The sequence below is a fragment of the Chelonia mydas genome, chromosome 4, assembly GCF_015237465.2.
Source record: "Chelonia mydas isolate rCheMyd1 chromosome 4, rCheMyd1.pri.v2, whole genome shotgun sequence".
NCBI lineage: Eukaryota > Metazoa > Chordata > Testudines > Cheloniidae > Chelonia > Chelonia mydas.
Genome location: NC_057852.1, coordinates 92821936 through 92841945, shown reverse-complemented (window position 1 = coordinate 92841945; position 20010 = coordinate 92821936). Strand labels below are relative to the sequence as shown.

The 20010-nt window shown below is 41.9% G+C and overlaps 1 protein-coding gene across 2 annotated transcripts in view; it reads left to right on the top strand.

Annotated features, from left to right (window-relative positions):
* The window catches only part of GABRB1 (gamma-aminobutyric acid type A receptor subunit beta1), a 274858-nt gene that overhangs the window by 235965 nt on the left and 18883 nt on the right, over positions 1-20010 (top strand). For both annotated transcript variants that reach the window (XR_006290112.1, XM_037897844.2), the window contains exons 6-7: positions 19571-19708; positions 19797-19949. Coding sequence is in view for 1 of the 2 variants with exons in the window: in XM_037897844.2 (XP_037753772.1) it covers positions 19571-19708; positions 19797-19949 (291 nt within the window). In the remaining variant the exon portion in view is untranslated. The remainder of the gene's footprint in view (positions 1-19570; positions 19709-19796; positions 19950-20010) is intronic.

Genomic DNA, 20010 nt, shown 5'->3' with positions numbered 1-20010 from the left:
CTCTGTTATACTGCAGCAGCCCTGCAACACGGGTGAAATGTGGTTCACTATTGCAAGATAGACAGGACTAAACTGTGTGCCTACTCTGCAGAATTATGGACTTGATGCAGAAATTTCTGGGTGAGTTTCTATGGTCAGTGTTATGCAGCAGGTCTGAACAAATGATCAGAATGGTCCCTTTGGACCTTAAAAATCTGTGACAACTTTAAGGCTGTAGCACGGTTCAGGAATGCAATTAAAATATGGTTTAGACGCTTCTACATAACACTGAATTATGTTTTAACCACATCAGGAGCTTTCTTTTTGTACCCATAACCAATGTGGTAGGATTGAGCAGACCCAGTGAAAACTATTCCCCAAACCTAATTAGAAAGGGGTGGGAAGAATGGAGAGTAGTGCTTTATTAAGCCAGTTACAGCATGAGAAAAGGCATCCCACGTTGAGAAAACAGTCTGTTTTTCTCCAGTCTCTTTATATCTATTTCTGTACAAAGTAGAAACAACCATAACATTAAATACATGTAATGCTTGAATGAAACAGCAACCAATTTCAAGTAATATTAGAGTGAATCAATAAGATATTCCACTGGACTCTATAGGTGGTTTGTTGTCAGGAAAGAAGAACCGTGTTCATACCTAAACTTTCATTATCTTTTCTGTTGGCGCAGAGTGTTGTGACAAAATGAGATTTGAACAGATTTATCACAGCTCCCCACTTGAGACAAGATTGCATTGATCTGGAATAGGATTGCATTTGAACTACATGGGTGGTAGAACCTATGCTTCAGAGTAAAAGGTTTTCTTATTAGAGCCGAAGAACTGTCTTAAATTCAAGCCTTCCTAGACAGGGGGACCTGCTTGTCAACAGACACAAGAAATGTAGTACTTAAGTGCCTGATGCACTAATCACATCTAGCAGGGTGAACACCCATCCCGAATTGGGAAGGATAGTCCCGAAATGCAGAGTTCAAGAGTCAGTCCTGGGCTGAATGAGTCCGGGACAGCATGTGTCCCGGATTCCCTGTGGTGCTGCCCTGCAGCTGCCTGAGGCTCAAGGGTAGTGCCAGCCTTTTCCCAGTGAGGTGGGGGAGGGATGTGAGGTGGGCCTTAGACCCCTTGCCACAAGGCCCCCATCCTACTCCTCTTTTCCTGCAGCTAGGCCAGAAGCCAGAGCCAGGCAGTAGTAAGAGCCGCCCAGGGAGTCCAGGCTGCTGTGCGGAGCCCCAGACCCTCCACTTGCCCTGGACAGTGCACCCTGGGGTTGGGAACACAGGCTGGGGGCTGCTGTCAGACACCCCAGCCCCCCACCTAGGGCAGGTGGAGAGTCCAGGGCTCCCCACTGCAGCCTGGGCTCACTGGGCAGCTCTTACCTCGGCCCCACTCCTAATTCCGGCCTGGCCAGGGGGTGGGGCCACAGAGGAGGGCAGGGCTTAGGGTTGCCAACTTTCTAATTTCAAAAAACTTAACACAGCCAATGTGCATTACTTTGCATTTATCAACACTGAATTTCATCTGTCAATTTCTTGCCCAGTCACCCAGTTTTGTGAGATCCTTTTGTAACCCTTCGCAGTCTGGCTGAGACATAACTACCTTGAGTAGTTTTGTATCATCGGCAAATTTTGCCACCTCACTGTTTACCCCTTTTTCCAGATCATTTATGAATATGTTGAATAGGACTGGTCCCATTACAGACTGCTGGGGGACACCACTATTCACCTCTCTCCATTCTGAAAACCGACTATTTATTCCTACCCTTTGTTTCCTATCTTTTAACCAGTTACCAATCCATGAGAGGACCTTCCCTCTTATCCCAGGACAGCTTACTTTGCTTAAGAGCCTTTGGTGAGGGACCTTGCCAAAGGCTTTCTGAAAATCTGAGTGCACTATATCCACTGGATCCCCCTTGTCCACATGCTTGTTGACCCCCTCAAAGGGACACTAGATGAGGAGGGATCTGAGTTACTATAGAGAATTCTTTCCCAGATGTCTGGCTGGTGGGTTTTTCCCACATGCTCAGGGTTTAACTGGTCACCATATTTGGAGTCAAGAAGGAATTTTTCCCCAGTCAGATTGGCAGAGACCCAGGCGTTTGTTTGTCTCCTTCCTCTGCAGCATAAGAACTTAAGAACGGCCCTACCGGGTCAGACCAAAGATCCATCTAGCCCAGTATCCTGTCTTCTGACAGTGGCCAGAGCCAGGTGCCCCATAGGGAATGAACAGAACAGGTAATCATCAAGTCATCCATCCCCTGTTACTCATTCCCAGCTTCTGGCAAACAGAGGCTAGGGACACCATTCCTGCCCATCCTGGCTAATAGCCATTGATGGACCTATCCTCCATGAATTTATCTAGTTCTTTATGGCATGAAGCGCAGGTCACTTGCAAGTTTAAACTAGTATAAATGGTGAATTCTCTATAACTTGAAGCCTTTAAACTATGATTTGAGGATTTCAATAATGCAGCCAGAAGTTAGGGGTCTATGACAGGAGTGGGTGGGCAATGTGCAGGAGGTCATACTAGATGATCATGATGGTCCCTTCTGGCCTTGAAGTCTATGAGTCTCCTCTCTCCACTTTTGTTACATCATGACTAATTTACTTTGTATGCTCATTGGAGCAGCAATCAAGTTTTCTGTTTCTGGAGATGCCTAGCTCACCCTTGGATGCTGATAGAAATGATAGAGGAAATAATTGAAATAACCATTGTGTCTACCCTTCATTTGCATAAGTAATTTGTAACAAAACTAGGGGGCTCAGAGGGAAAGCACTGGAGACAGAGACAGACTCTTGCCCCCAGTGCAGTCTCTATGCACTGTTCTAGCAGCGCAAGGGACTGTTAATCTGTCCTAACCAGACAGCTGAGGATTTCTCTGGGTGGCATAGTTGCTGTAACCACAGCATAGGGAGCATATTGGGAATGTGTCCCAGGGAAAGGGTCTGGCCATTTTTCTGCAATGTTTCAGTGTTCCCTAGTTGGCTAATGGCCCCATGGGACCTATTACCACCCACTAGCATAAGTTAGAGTAGCCTCAGGACTGCTCTAACTTACACTGGCCTGAACAGTCTCCTGATGGCCCCAGAGACAACAAAAGCTGGCACAGAAACCTTTCCATACCAGCTCAGTCAGGCCAAGAATTAGGATGTTATGTTCTGTTATCAGGCTAATGCTAGGCTGAGAGGCAAAACGCAGCCTGTTACTCAGAACTGAAGTTCTGGTGGAGGGAGGGAGGTATGGACTTGAACAAGAGATAAGTTGTTCCCCTCGCACAAGGGATTAAAGACTGTATATTGGAAATGTATTCTAACTGATTCCACAAGTCCTTTTGTGAATCTTGAGAAACTGATCCAGATTCTGCTCTTAAATGAACTTAAGGGATTCCCATTGAATTCATTTGGAGATGTACATATGCACCTGAGATGAAATACTTTTCAAACTGCATTATCTCCAGATGGCATTCTAAGGGAGTTTAAATTGATGTAGTTCCACTGCTCATTAGGTACAGTCGACTATTACATCATTGTGAGCTATAGAGTTTTGCCAGATATACCTAAGTGCCTCAAGCATTCTCACATTATACAAGTTCTGACATTCACATCCACAAAGAGGGCAAACAAGCCCTACACATTGATGTCACCAGAACTCAGGATTGCTGCTCTATTGAGTTAGCTCTTGGCAACTTTTTAGTTGAAAAGGGAAATATTAAATCTCTTTAGTTAGACAGAGGCAGACAAAATAAGCTCTGAACCTTGTCATTTCACATTTTGGAAGGCCAGGCATGCACTGTTTTGAGTTAATACAATTGTCGTGGTATTTTATGGCCTTTAGCAGAGTTTATGCATTTACTGGTTTTCTGCCAAGGTGTGAACAGCTGCTTAAAATGTAGACAATTAAAACCCAGGATGAATTTAAAGATTCATATGTCTATTGATTCAGTTCAGGTTATGAGAGCCGAGTCCAACCCCAAATATATCTGAGCTTACATGCCTCAATCATTTATTTGATGAAGGCACAGCTGATTGTATATGAATATACCTGGTCACTCAGCAAGGTCAGTTAATGCTAGATTAATATTTAAGATATTTAATATGGAGTTAGAAGGGGTAATAAACAACTCTCCCAACTATGGACAACCAATGGTCATAACTTGAACAGCATTTTTACCTGAGAGTTATCAGTCATAGGAAAAATTCTTATTAGTACTTCCTCCATGTACAGCTACTTCTACTAGCTTTATTTTGGTAACGATTTTATTTTGCTATAAACATACAGCAATAAATATTTCAAGAAAGAGCAGAAACTTTGCTCTTTATGAACAAACCAAAGTGAGTGGAAAACTTTTAAGAAGAAACATTAAACATTTCAATCTTGTCCAAAAGGTCTGTCATACTAACTATTATCATCGTTAACTGAATGTGTTCTTTGTGAAAGGTGCCTTTATGACAGCCCCAGAGACTCGAGCTCTCAGTATATTCACAGAACAATGCTGCTTGGGCAGCAGCAATACAAGCTTTCTCCCACTGTCACGCCAATCTCCATCAACCTGGCTGTGCCGGGACACGCCTCTGTAAAGGAGCGCATTCCACTCTCCATCTGTATTCAGGACGAGGTTTTTCTGCTAACGTTACCAGCCATCCCAGTAGTGCCGATTCCAACAGTGTTTTTCATGAGGCGGACAACAGTCCACTGGGACCCAAATGAAAATTGGGTTAGATAGCAACTCATTTCATAGGAGATACTCTACCACCATCTGGTGGCAATGAATTTAAATCAATATAGTTATGGCCCATTCCCTTGAGCCATCTAGTTCCTTCATACTCCTATCTTAAAAATAGATATGAACTTCTCCGCGACCAAAAGGACAAGCCTTCCCCTAAATCCTATTGTTATCTGCAGAGAACTCTACTGAAGAAAACTTAATGTTATTCAAAATATCCCCTTCCCTTCCACTCCCAGCCACACACAGGATCACTTTCTGGACTTGAATTCAAGTTTTAGTGCCAAAGGATCTCAAATTCCATTGAAAACCCCATGCAACAGGGATATTAATTCAAACACTTCACATGGGCAGGTTTCGTGTTAGTCAGGCTAGGGGCATAGGGTGGAATTTGTGCAGAGTCTAAGGATCAGTAAGGAAATTCAGCCCAAGTCCTGCAGATCTTGGAGCTTCTTTGTGTGGAATGCCTGCCCTTCTGTTGTCCTTACAGTCCACCCACCACTCTGATATCTGGTAGTGTAACCCACTGGTAAGCAAGGTCCCCTACTGTTCTGATCCACACAAAATATGAGTTATTACAGCCCCCCACTAAGGAGCTTTAGCTCAAGTTGTAGCAGCTCATGATTTTAGCTCTGAAGGCCCCAGTTCAATCCCATGCTGACAGCCAAGATGGCAGCTACCACAGTAGCTTGACCAGCTTGGTGGACATGATACCAGTAGTCCCCTGCTCTCTTCCAATGTATGGCCACACTCTGCTCCTGACTCCAATAGGGATAGAAGCCAATGTTTGAAAGTTAACGCTGCTCTGAACAGCATTAGTCTCTCTAATTTTAATCACTATTATAGCCTATACAGTAGTGACACCTATTAGGCTAGTAAGGCCTAAAACTTTCCATTATAACCCTCTCCTTTCATTGGCTTCTCATTTTGACCTTTCAGGGAGAAATTTTCCTTAAGGTTGAGTTACTAGATAGTATATTGTGTTCTAAAGAAATCATGACACCTCAACTTCCTGCTCCCCAGTTCTCCCCTTTACATTTGATCACATCCCTTTAAAAAAATAAATCACATGCGCAGTGTCATATACACATTGTTCAAGCAGAGAGACCTCTGGCAACATGAGCAGCAGAGTGTACCCAGAACTTCCACCTCTCACCTCTAAACTCAGCCTCATTTTGTTGGTATTTGGACATATTTCCTCTAAACCACTGCAATAGAGAATAGGACTTTTAATTCTTCTCTATTGTAATTTTGCAAAATTTTCCCCACCATTGCTAGCACCAGCTCCTCTCCACCACAGTTAGCAAAGTTGGGAGCCTACTGTAGATGGGCCACCAGCATTTCAAACACTGTGTTAATTAGCCCGGCTCTGAACTGAGTTAGATGAAAAAAGTGTATAAAATGGTCATGGCTCACCTGCACAAGGTCTCTCCCATGAAACTGAGGTCAGAACTGAATTCTGATTTATCCTATTATAACAATAGATGTGATTTGGATCTGGATTTTAATCAGGATCTGATCTTCCCTAATTTTCAGGTCTGGTGCTCTGAATAGGCTTTTCTTTGCTCCTAGTAATTGTAAAAGTGCTTGATTAATCTTTAACTGTGGTCACAAAGACCAGCTAGATGAAAAAAAGTATTTGAAAACAAAGGTCAAATAGATATATATTGGACTGTGTGGTCATTGCATCAACACTGAAGTTTTCATGTTATTTTTATTAATTCTTTATTATAGGTCACCCTTGGTTAGTAGGACATAGGGCAAGCATCAACCTAAAGGGTAACCTTTTGGTCAAATATAAACATCTGTATTAGGATTAAAATGAAACTGTCTTCTCTACCATGATCATGGTGACACTAACACTACATGCAAACAGGTTATGCCGACATATTTTATATTATGACATGAGTAAACAACATGCAGCGTTGTGCATTGGTTCATAGATTGGATCACCAATCAATCAATTCTGGTCCCACTGAAATCAAAACTCTTATCGACTTAAACAGAACCCGGTTTTGGCCCTGAATTCCCAATGCCTGCATCATGGAGAAAGAACGGTTGCATCTAAATTTGGAGGAATCTGCCTGGGAACAAAATGTGCGTGCTATAGAAGTAGATCTTAAGCAGTCAGAATAAATGAATGCTCAAAGGCAAGATGTATTTACAATATGAGTAGACAAAATTATGTACCATGCAATATTGACTGGACTAAATTAAATGAATGCCAAGCAACTGGACATCTGTAGCCAATGTTGACCTAATGTGCTTACAAATAGGTTTGCTTCATTTTGTTTTTAAATTTCTAAAGCATTTACAGTTGGAAAAACTTCCAGGATTATGGTCCAGCAATGACATAACCACACATTACAAACACCAAGGGAGTATGGCAGTCCAAAATGGGGAATAAAAGATGAACTAAGGGGGACAATGATTGGGGAATGCAATGATTTCTATCGGATGTATAACATATAAAGAAAGGAAGATTTTGAAACAAGGGATAGAGTCAAAGGGCTAGAACTTTGTCTGGTATAAATTGGTGTAGCTCCACGGAAGTACATATTGAAATCACTGAAGCTATACCAAATTACCAGCTGAGCAGCTCGCTCAAATATGTAGGAACTAGTGGATGAAGATTGCATATATAAGGGCTGATTTTTAAATGTCAAGTGTGCATCTGTGCTCAAATATTGCATATACAGTTACATACACAATACCCAGTTTGTGGAAGCATAGAATGGTAAGTTTTTTCTACTAATGAGAGGCAAAAAATGCATGCCTGATTTGTTTAAAAAAATAAAGACCCAAAGAAAGCTGTTAATATCACTGCTGTTCATTTCGGGAGAGTAACAATCAAAATGTCTTTGAAATGGAAGTTAAATAATGGACAATATCTGCAGAAAGGTTCATTTGAATGTGGGAAGAGAAGAATCTAAGTTTTCAGTCATCTTTTGCCTGCTGGGTTATGATGATAATTAAAATCAAGTCTTTTCATTGATAAGCAAACTGTGAAAACCAACAGGATTTTAGAAATAGAGCTTAAACTTAAATGAATTACACACACAAAATTGAGGAATTGAGGGCCCTGGACATCTGGTTAAAAATCAGCTTACACAGAGCAATAGTAAAAATGTGGCTTATAAAGGCCAAAGATCAAACTGACACCAATCTAGTCAGCAATGGGTCATATCATGATATAACGCTCCTGTACATATATGATTGTATTCTTGGAAATAGGAAATTGCGGCAAGAACAATATTTGATGTTTGTCTGCATTATTGCAAAGGAAAGAGGAGCCAGTAAAGAAGTTATGTACTGTTGTACAGGGAAAAACTTATGGGGGAAAGAATGGTAAGGAAGTAATTAAGATCGTCAAGGTGTCCCATAGTGATCAGAGGGGGCATCCCTCATACTTGAATTCCTTAGCAGATTAAAAAAATATCAGTATGTAGGTCCTGGCTGTCCTCTCCCTTATATCTATCTGCTTTACACTGGTGGCATTCCATTGAAGTCACTGGCATAAACCCAGAGTAGTGGAGTGATGTATTGGACCCAGTATTTCCATGGAATGCCAAAAGTGTTACAATTTGTATGACTCTCCAAAGTACCAAGAAGGTAGCTTAAATCTTCTGCTATATAAAGTTTCCATCTATAGCTCCATTATTATGATTACACCACCACCTAGGGCTAGATCTATAAAGGGGACTTAGAATCGCAATGCTGAGTCTAACTTTTAGGCACTCTGACACCTAGTGAAATCTACAGTCAGGTGCCTAAGTTAGGCACCTAAGAATGGGATCCACAAAAGCCAACATGCTGAGCAGGGATGTGCCTAGAGTTAGCCAAGGAGAAATGCTGAGAAGAGCGGTGGGTCGTAAATCCTGCCCTTCAAAGGGACTTAGGCTCCTAACTCTAGGCCAAAGGGAGGTGCCACCTTCTGCTCAGGTTTCACAGCTGTGAAACCGCTCCTGGAATCATGTGCCTGAACCCTTTCTTGCAAAAGTAACTAGGTTAAGGAGGGGGTGCACTTTTTATTACTTTAGCCCAGTGGTTAGAGCACTCACCCAGATGTGGAAACCCAGGTTCCAGTCTCCTCGTTACAGTGCACTTAATAATTTATGCACAATGGAACAGCTTCAATAAGAGAGACTGAGAGCAACCAGCCCCCAGAATACCCTACAGCCCCGTGATTACAGCACTCTCCTAGGAATGGGGTAATCCCAACTTCAACTCCCTTCTCCCCATCAGGCAGAGGGGGGAATTGAACCCAGGTCTCCCATGCCCTGAGCAAGTCTTCTAACCTCTGGGGTAAAAGTTATAAGGAGGGTGGGGCCACAGGCCGCCAACAACAACTGGTGAGATAGAATTTAGGCATCTAAAGTTGCAGTTAGGCACCTAAATCCCTTTGTGGATCTAGCCCTTTGACCAGATCCCCATTGTGCTAGGTAGCGAACTGATATTAAGCCTAGACTGGCATGCCGTATGGTGACTTTAGGCAACATGCGGTAGTAACAGAATGGGAAGTCCCCAGCTGGAACATCACACATGATATTTGTTTGATGTATTATTGTTCAAAAAGTACACTGTCTTTTTTAGGTAACTGGAAACTCATTTCCTTGTCAGACTCTGGCCATCTGCCAAGTGCCCTCCATCAGCATCTGTTTGAGACAATGCTGTCCCAAGTTCTGACTCAAGTTCTCAATTCCAAACCACCATCTGTCATTAGACATTACAGGAAGCCTTCCTTACTATCAACTTGTCCAAACTTCTTAATGAAAAAAAGCACATGCGCTCAATACATTTGTAGATAAACAGACCAGTCCTAAAACAAATCTCTGAGCTGGCAAAGAAGCAGCTATGTGGGGTAATACCAGCTTAAGAACAGCTTGGGGCTTCTGCTTTCCAAACTGAACCCATTAGATCTTCGATTTCTTGGTCATGTTTTGGGGAGTGGTAGTGCTGTTCATTGTATCAGTGTATGAGCCATTTTCTCCCAGTGGCAAGTGCTTTGAGATGTATTAATGGCAGAATGAAGAGAAGCTTCATCTTCCTGTTTCTGGGTGGATACGAATGGAGTCATGATGGTGGCAATTAGGTAAAATAAGGAAATACTGTAAAAATGTAACTAGCAGCAGAGATCAGAATGAGATAGTCTGCTGGAATTCCAAGCAATAGAGCACTGACAGGAAGGATGGTTTGATGGTTAAGGCATCTGAAAGGGCCTCAGGAGATCTGGAAAAGTTCCTTGCTCTACAACAAAGCAACCACAGGTTAATCACTTAATCTGTTTGTGCCTTGGTTCCCCATCTGTAAAACAGGGATATTAAATACTTCTGTTGTCTGACTTGTCTATTTAGATTGGCAGCTCCTTGGGACAGAGAGTGTATCTTGTTGCATGCTTGTAGAGTGCCTGACATAATGGATCTCCAGTCTCAGTTGAGCGTTACTGTGATAAAATAGGAATGGATCTGCAAGGTAAATGTAGACTTTGCATTATTTTATCCTGTAAGGAGTCATGACAGATATAAGTGGCAGAGAGGAAAAAAGAGCCCAATTATATCAAGAAATGGAGTAATCTCTAGCACATCGCTCATTTCCTGTCTCGTGTTGATAGTAAAACTCCTTCTATAGCAATTGTTCTTGGAATAGTAAGATTTGTACCTTACTTCTTTCACAACCTACTTAAGTGTTGTTACTTTTTAGACATATGGAACTTGTGTCTATATACATGCTAAATAACTTCTCAGATGCTGATCTAAGAAAACGTAAAGCGGCTGTATTGACAATGCTGTATTGCATTGACAATTGCTGACAATACAAAGATACAGTATTGTATTATTGTGCCTATACAATAGCTTTTCTTTTGTCTACATAACTGAATTGAAAATATTGAAGTCAGAGTGTATCAATTCTTCTATTTCTAGAGAGATATTGGAGCTGGAAAAAGATTTTTCCCCCAGCAAATTAACTCTTAAACAAGGCAGGAGGCTTCAGTATATCTGTTTGTTTCTGCAGGAGAACATTTTTTCTAAACAGCTTAAAAACCTTTTCATTCTTTACATGAACAAAATGCGCCAAAACTAGGTGAATCAGCTGAATGATAAATATGGACTAGCCTGTTACAAGTGTCAGTGTAAAAACAGGCCACATTCTCTCTGAAAGTATCTAGGAAATTTATTAAACCCAAAATTAATCTTCTATATGTAGCATCATGATTAGTTACAATTTCACATATTAAACTACTTACATTTCCATCCTGAAATCCTGCTTTTTACTAACTGCTATCATGCAAAATTAGCTAGCATGAGTAATCCTTTACGATACACACTTTGTAAGGGTGAATGATCCTAAATTCACACATGGAATGAAATGTTTGATTAAGTGTGAAGGATAAATGAAACTGGATCCCAAACCGTCAGGGACTGCATGGATGCAACTAACTAAAGCAGATCTTGAGTGCCCCCTTGTGCTCTATTTCATCTGGTAATGCTTGACTAATCAAAGAGAAGAGATGATGATGATGATGATGGAATAAGATTTCTAAGTTTGTTAAATACTTGCACGCCTTGTGGTTAACATTCTTTAAATGCATTTTAAAATACTTTGTGTTCATGCACTGGCTCAAGTAAAGTCAGTTATTGTTTTTCTCTGTTTGGAAGAATACACCTGGACTGGGATGGAGAAGATTCGTGTTCACAGTTGCATATTCTGATCTTGGGGAGCAGAATGTAATTGAATAAATAGGATTCAACACACACACACACACACACATACACACAGAGTAATTATGACTAAAAACCATTACTCGGCACTTCAGATTCCCAGTTCTTGACCTTGTTTTGAAATCAGTTAAGGATTTCATTAGATTTTGTTTGGGCACCAGCATAAATATTGTCTGGATTACGAATACTACTTTTTCTATTACAAAAAAATTCCATCATTATATATAGTGACAGGTATATATGAAAGAGAAATCACACCATCGAGAAGAACAGCTGGTGAAGGAATTGTACAGTATAGAAGTTCAGTGAACAATCAGCATATTTTAGAGCCATGTTTAGCCCACACTAGTACCAATTTTCTATCATTTTTATTGCTATTCTGGGCTTGGGAACCCCGGAAAGGAGGGCTTATTATTATTTGCTAGCCAGAATTAGTAGCTGCTCCACACTGTATATTTCTTATTGTATGTACTAACACTCTTCACCATGAATTAAAAGACACATCCACTTTAACAGGGCAGTGCAATGATTGATTATCTGTCCTACCTCAATTTCTCTTTTTGAATCTGTCTTGTTCTTTCCAAACCACAAACCTCTTATTGAATATTGAGCCTGATTCTTCGAAACCCTGCTAATGTGAGTAAACCTTAGGCCTGGTCTACACTACAGGGGGAGATTGAATAATGTAGCTGAAGTCAACGTACTTAGATCTACTTACCACAGGGCATCCACACTACACTATGTTGATGGGAGACGCTCTCCCGTCAACTCCCTTTGCTCTTCTCGTTCATATGGAGTACAGGAGTCGACGGGAGAGTGATCTGCAGTTGATTTAGCTGGTCTTCATTAGACCCGCTAAATCAACCGCCGCACGTCGATCTCCCGGAAAGTGTAGACAAGTCCTTATTCATGACAGCAGTGCCACTGACACATCTACTGAAATGCATATATATCATAATGTAAGGCAATAACACAAGGTGAATCCCATCACACTGAAACATGTATTGCTCCCTAGAACACATACATCACATATTATTTAATACGGATATAAAAGAGGCCCCAATCAAAATAAGGACCTTTTGAGGTAGGGGGTCCTATACAAACAAATAATAAAGTCCCTGTCCAATTACTGTATTACAGGCAGAGCCAATATCACTTCCTATTAAGGTTGCCTGATGTTTCCCATTCAAAGACCCTATTTTCAGTTTCTTATAACTTTGCAAAACTTTAAACAATTGGGCTGAAATTTTCCATGCTGGATGTCTGCTTCAGGCTGAAACTCTCTGGAAAACTTAGGCCAACACAATTTGGCTGTTTTCAAGAATGAGATGAGGAAAAACACCTTTTGCCCATGTCAAAAAATTCTGGCAATCTCTTTGAAAAAGGGAATTGAAGTTTGGCAGGGGGTGGCCTGTGTGTCAGGGATGTGCCTTTTTCTGTCCCCACAGAAATCCACCCAAATTTGTCCAAGTTATAAGCCTATGAAAAATCTCAATTTGTACCAGCTCAGTGGAAATGTCTTAGATTTTAGCAGCTAGATTCCCCGAAGACACTGTCCACTGAGATGCTGCAAGCTGTGCCAGGTCCATGTTAGGATACCAGAACTGAGAGCAAGGAGCCTGTCTTTCCAGTGCTTGCAATGACACCCCACCACCACCACCTTGCAGGCCCAGGCAGCATGGAGGAGGAAGTTGCCTCATTCAAATGCAAGGGGATTAGACTGGGACAAGGGAGCCTCAGAATGGAGGCTGGGGCGGGGGAGGTAGGAGAGGAAAACTGGGAACGGAGTTGGGGTGAAGGGAGAGCCTGGGACTGGCTGGGCAAAAAACATGGAATTAAGAAGCAGTGGCGGGGGTGGAAGAAGTTGAGGAGAGAGGGGGAGACAGCTCTGGTAAATAGATGAGGTGCAGGGGGAGAACTAGGATAGACTGACAAAGACTGAGACAAGGAGTCAGGTGGCAGAGATTGGGTTGGAGGAGCCAGCAGGGATGGGGGGTTAACCCAAGGCCAGGATGAGGAGAGAAGTAAATTGGAAGAGAAGCCAGGAGGGAGGAACTGGGATTGGCCGCAGGCAAGGAGAACGACACTGGCATTAGAACAATGAGACCAGAGAGGTGAGTCTGGTGCTTTCTGGACACACAGATGGGGGCCAGGATGAGAAGCCTGAAGAGTGCAGACTGTGATTGGCTGGGCGAGGAAAATGGGATGAGGAGCCAGGGTTGGGGAAGAGCGAAAATCTGTACAAGAGGTCACACGGGGGGCAGAAGAGTGTGACCACTAGAGCACATTCCCCTCCAGAGCCTGCAATGAAACCCAGGATTCCCAAATCTCACTATCCCTTCACTATCAGCAAGTACCTATGAAATCCACTGGCAAAAATTGTGTTTATTGCCTTCTAATGCACATAGAGGTAGACAACTTATTATTGCTATCAGTTACTCCAGTAGCTCAATTGGCAGAGACCACCAGACTATTGGCTCTCACCAGGGATGTGAAACACCTAGGTTCAAATCCCTGCTCTAAGCAAAAAAGGTTTTGGCCCAAAAAAGTGCCCTGGCTCTAGCAATTATGCATCTATATAATAGACAAAAAAGTGTTATTGGCCATGGGACTTTTTGCCACACACCCAAAGCAGTCACTTCTAACTCTGACTTCTGAAAAGTTCTCCTGCCATTTTGTCCTATATATCTTCGAAGCTGATAATTGCAAAGTGATGCACATTGGAAAACTATACATATAAAATGATGGGGTCTAAATTAGCTGTTACCACTGAAGAAAGAGACCTTGGAGTCATTGTGGATAGTTCTCTGAAAACATCCACTCAATGTGCAGCGGCAGTCAAAAAAGTGAACAGAATGTTGAAAATCATTAAGAAAGGGAGAGATAATAAGACAGAAAATATATTGCCTCTACATAAATCCATGGTATGCCCACATCTCGAATACTGTGTGCAGATGTGGTTCGTCATCTCAAAAAAGATATATCGGAATTGGAAAAGGTACAGAAAAAAGCAACAAAAATTATTAGGTGTATGGAACAGCTTCCATATGAGGAGAAACTAATAAGACTGGGACTTTTCAACATAGAAAAGAGACAACTAAAGGGGGATATGATAGAAGTCTACAAAATCATGACTCGTGTGGAGAAAGTAAATAAGGAAGAGTTATTTACTCCTTCTCATAACCAAGAAACAGGGGTCACCAAATGAAATTAATAGGCAGCAGGTTTAAAACAAACAAAAGCAAGTACTTCTTCACACAACATACAGTCAACCTGTGGAACTCTTTGCTAGAGGATGTTGCGAAGGCCAAGACTTTAACAGGGTTCAAAAAAGAACTAGATACATTCATGGAGGATAGGTCCATCAATGGCTATTAGCCAGGATGGGCAGGAATGGTGTCCCTAGCCTCTGTTTGCCAGAAGTTGGGAATGGGCAAAAGGGGATGGTTTGATGATTACCTATTCTGTTTATTCCCTTTGAAGCACCTGGCATTGGCCACTGTTGGAAGACAGGATACTGGGCTAGATGGACCTTTCCCAGTATGGCCATTCTTATGTTCTTATCTGACTCTTGAATTAAAAGGGGTGGCTTTCCTTTTAATTTCTCTCTTGCTTAAAGTATGTTGTGACCATGAAACATTTTTAAATGGTAAAATGCTCCTCTGAAATCTGCAGAACTTAAAGCAGGGGGGGAAATAAAAAAACCTTTGTATTAACTGTGGGTTAAATTGTAACTTTACTTTCTGTCTTGAGTGGCTACACCCCAGGTAGCAGCACTGCACCAAGGGCAGACTTTGGGGAACAATTGCAGAAAGCAGCCAGCCATAAACTCCAGCTGATAGGCCCAGAAGCAGGGACTGCTGGACCTTTTGGTCAAAACCAGAGACTGTTCTCAGACTTTCTCTGCCGTGTGCTGATTGGCTGTTTCCCCAACCTTCCCCCTTCCTTGCAGGTTCTTCACCTCAGCAGCACTCCTCACCTGCCCCCTTGCCCTCTCCTATCCCCGCTCACACCTCTTCCCTTCTCATTTAGCTAAACCCCTCCTAAGTAAACCCACCCCAAAAATAAGCATGGAACTAACATTATGTTTGCCACCACCACATTGTTCACGCTGCTTGTGTTATACCAGTTCCCCCACCCTCTTTAGACACTATTGTCTCACTGTTTCCTTGTACTCCCCCATCGATCTGTCCAAATCCATCTGTTATCTCTTGTCTTATACTTAGATGTAAGCTCTTTGGGGCAGGGACTTTTTGGTTTGTGTTTGGACAGTGCCTAGTAGAATGGGCTCCTGGTCCATGACTATGGCTCCAAGTCACTACAATACCACAAATAATATAAGAAATAATAAAATAAATATAATATAAGAAATAATAAACAGAACCCTAACATTCTTTTAACAGGTTTTATAGAGCAGGGAGGAAAAAGGGTCTTGTAGGTAAGGCACTGGACTGAAATTGGAGCATCCAGGTTCAATTCACAGCACTACCATGTAGCCTTGTGCAAGTCACTTAGTCTGGAATTAGTCTCACAAAATTAAGGTACCACTTAACATAAGTAATGATGGTGGCTTCCAGCCCCAAGACATAATTAGCTATAGTACTTTGATCAGTTGTAGCAGAGTTGTAATATATTCTATCCCTTCAAAACCAGTATGTCTCCTTTACCTTTTAACACTTGTGCAGAGTAAATTCACCTTTTAAATTAGAACAATTTCCATTAATCACTTTCTACCACAGACCATTTTAGCATTATCAAACAATTTGGTTGAGCACTGAAAGTGAAGCAAGGTACAGAAATTTGACAAACTGACCATTTTAACCAACTCTAAAATTGTCATTTTGACCTAGCAGAGGACTCTGAAAAATGTATGTAAAATGCACCAAAGGAAGAAACAAGCTGCTATTTTTAGATATTTCATTTTTTACAGAAAATCAAATACACAACATTTAGCTTTTTGCAAAATAAGGTATCTCTCTCCCTCACCCTCCCCAGACCTTTACTGTAACCAGTTTTGCCAGCAGACAAAGAGTCTGATCAAGCAATATGTCAAGCGCCCTTAACTCCCACTTGAAATCAGTGGAAACCAAGGGTGCTCAGCACATTGCATGACAGCCCTAAAACAGGAGATCCCTATTAACTATGAGGTCACTTGAGTGCTGTACGCATGAGCAACCAGAAGCCAGCAGTTTCATCTTATCTAACAGCAATGATCTGTGCTAAAAGAGTACTAAACTATCTAGAAGCGATTCAGATGGTCAACAAACAGTGGCATTCAGTAGTTCACAAACAGCTAATACATGTTAGCATTTCCCTTTGTTCAATCCATCACAAATATTTGCATCAAAAGATATTTATTCAGTAACTTCAACTGCTAAGCAGTCCCATGAGTCAAAGAGCAAGCTCTGAGAGCTCCTGCGTCATTACTGTTGCTAAGGAAACTACACCCACCCTATCCATGCCTTTAAGAGAGACGAGACTATAGTAAGGCACTGGCATAGATAAATTACATTTTTGACTTTTCTTGCTATGTAAAAATATATTGCTGGCACACATAAAACATGTTTTTAAATCTTTACCATCTAAAGTATCCACCCTGGCCAAGGTGCAGTTAACTGTACTCTAAAGATTTGAATTCAGATACATGTTTTCATTTAATTTGTGCAGTGTAAATTAAGTCTGACCGAATCTTTACCTTTTCCAGGTAGCAGATTACTTTCTCTCTGGAGTAAAGGGGAACCAATGACCATATGGGGAACATATGACAGAATCCTAATATGGTTCCTGATCCATTTCTGGAGCAGCTCAGTTTACTCAAGATAATTGCAAAAATTCTAAAAGAGAGCTTCTTTCCTGCAGCATAAATGTAAAACCAAAACCAACTGATCTGTTTTGCAGTTTCAGAATTCAAAGTTTAGTATTTGCAGAAGAAATGAATAAATGCCTCAAATACTCAGGGCTCAGTTTAAAAAAATAGATCAATCCCTTGGATACTTTGAAGACACAAAGTGACTCCAATAACCAAAAAGTACAATTACAAGATATGGAGTAAAAGGAGCAGTGAGAGTCCAGGTAGAAAAAAAAAAAGAACAAAACACAAGCCTAGATTTCACAGGCCTCACTCGGCTGTGCGGGCAAGTAAGGAGACATAAGGCCCCATTGGGCTACTTACCCAGTACTCCAGAGTGCAAGCAAAGTACAGCGGGATGGGTGTGCAAGGAGCTCTACTTCTTCCGTGACTTATCAGCCAGAGTAGCCGGCCAGGCACGCAGAATATTTACACTGCATCTGGGGGCGAGCCTCCCTGGCCGGGTACAGAGACTCACACTAGCATGCTAAAAACAGCAATGTTGATGTACTGGTGAAGGCTTGGGTTTGCTCAGACCCACGTAACCCCTGGGCCTAGGTATCTATGCAATCTTATTTGCCCCCCAACCTCTTTGCGCATGTTCATTGTGATGTAGTCTTTAGTTACAAGAGCATATACTATTTTTTCCCATAGGACCCCTGCCTCATTTACTGCATAAGATGGACAGAGCTCATTTAATGAACAGTTGGTCAATATTCTGTTTATTCCTCATTGTTTATTGTGTAGCCCTAGGCCTTATTTACCTGCACACTACTCTAACCCTGCTCTGAAGACAGAGCTTTTCATTTCCTCCTGGGCTTTTCTATTGCACTCATCACCATAGTATTTGAGTGCTTCACAAACAATTAATTTTCATGACTCCCCATAAGGTGGAGAGTATTATCCCCATTTTACAGATAAGGAACTGAGGCACAGAGATTAAGGTTAGAATGGTTTCCACTAATCATGAGTTCCTAATTTAAGACACCTATGGCCTTTTTTTCAGAGTAGTTAGCGTATATAGCACTTTATGTGTTCCAAGTACAGCTCCCATTAATGTCAGCTGCACATGGGAGAGCTCAGCACTTCCACAGATCAGACAAGATGTTTCAAGTTGGGCACTCAAAAAAATAAGGACATAGTTAGTGGTCACCTGTGAAAAGTTTGCTTTAAGGGACTTGACTAGCATCACACAAAACCCCTGTGACAGAGGCAGGGATTCTCCCGCATTCCCCTTAACCATGAGGCTGCCCTCTCTCCTCCTGTAATCCCCAGCCTCATTTACCACACACCTCCCAACTTCCGCAACAAAGGCAGGAGTCCTACAGACAGCCTCCTTCACTGCACAACCCTGATTCATTCCCAGAGCAGGTTCATCCGGTGCCTTAAATGAGGCAGGGGTCCTATGTTAAATATAGTATGTGATCATGTAAAGACTACATTATAATGCACAAGGGGACTAAATTATTTCCCAAACTATTCTCGAAAGTGGCTGAACCATTTTTGATGAAGCTCTCCAAAAAAATTTAGCCTGAGGCAAACACCCGGCATACAAAATGTTAACCTGAACAACTAAAGTTTGGCAAAATTGTGAGCACTGAAAACAGGGTCTAGTGGAAAGTGTTGGGCAACCTTAATTACAAGCAGTACTATCAGCTTCTCCTATAATTTTTCATCTTATTTCTGTACTTTTATTTATAATCTTCTGCGTATCCATTCGCTTAGAACAGTGGTTCTCAACTCTAGTCCACCACTTGTTCAGGAAAAGCCCCAGGAGCGCCGGGCCGATTTGTTTACCTGCCGCGTCTGCAGGTTCGGCTGATCGCAGCTCCCACTGGCCGCAGTTCACCGCTCCAGGCCAATGGGGGCTGCGGGAAGGGCGGCCAGCATATCCCTTGGCCCGCGCCACTTTCTGCAGCCCCATTGGCCTGGAGCAGCGAACCGCGGCCAGTTGGAGGCGCGATTGGCCGAACCTGTGGACGCAGCAGGTAAACAAACCGGCCCGGCCCACCAGGGGCTTTCCCTGAACCAGCGGTGGACCAGAGTTGAGAACCACTGGCTTAGATATTGCCTCTTACTAAAAAGAAAACAATGACTTGTATGTAACTTAGAATTCATGTAACAGCACATTGAACTCATGATTCAAGTAGCTACATTTTTAAAAACAAGCATTCCAAACCCAGAAAAAATAGATGATGGTTCCTTCCTCATTAAAAAGTGTGGCTTGGAAAACCAACTGACCAAAAAAACCACAAACAAGCAATAGTCAAATTGTGTTTCTTTGTTTTAGATGGATACACCACTGATGATATTGAGTTTTACTGGAATGGAGGGGAATCTGCAGTAACAGGAGTTAATAATATTGAGCTCCCACAGTTTTCAATTGTTGATTACAAGATGGTATCAAAAAAAGTGGAATTTACAACAGGTAAGCACTGACTATCTCAAAAAGTGCAACCGACACAGAAATATCAATGGCTGAAGTTTTCATAACGTCACTTTCATCCTTCTTTCAGGGGCATATCCTCGATTATCACTTAGTTTTCGGCTTAAACGAAATATTGGTTACTTCATTTTGCAAACCTACATGCCTTCCACGTTGATCACAATTCTATCGTGGGTATCTTTTTGGATCAACTATGATGCCTCTGCTGCAAGAGTTGCCCTAGGTAATTTATTTTCAAAGCTATTGAAGTGGCTTGAGTACTGACTTGTGTAACTCAGCATGGC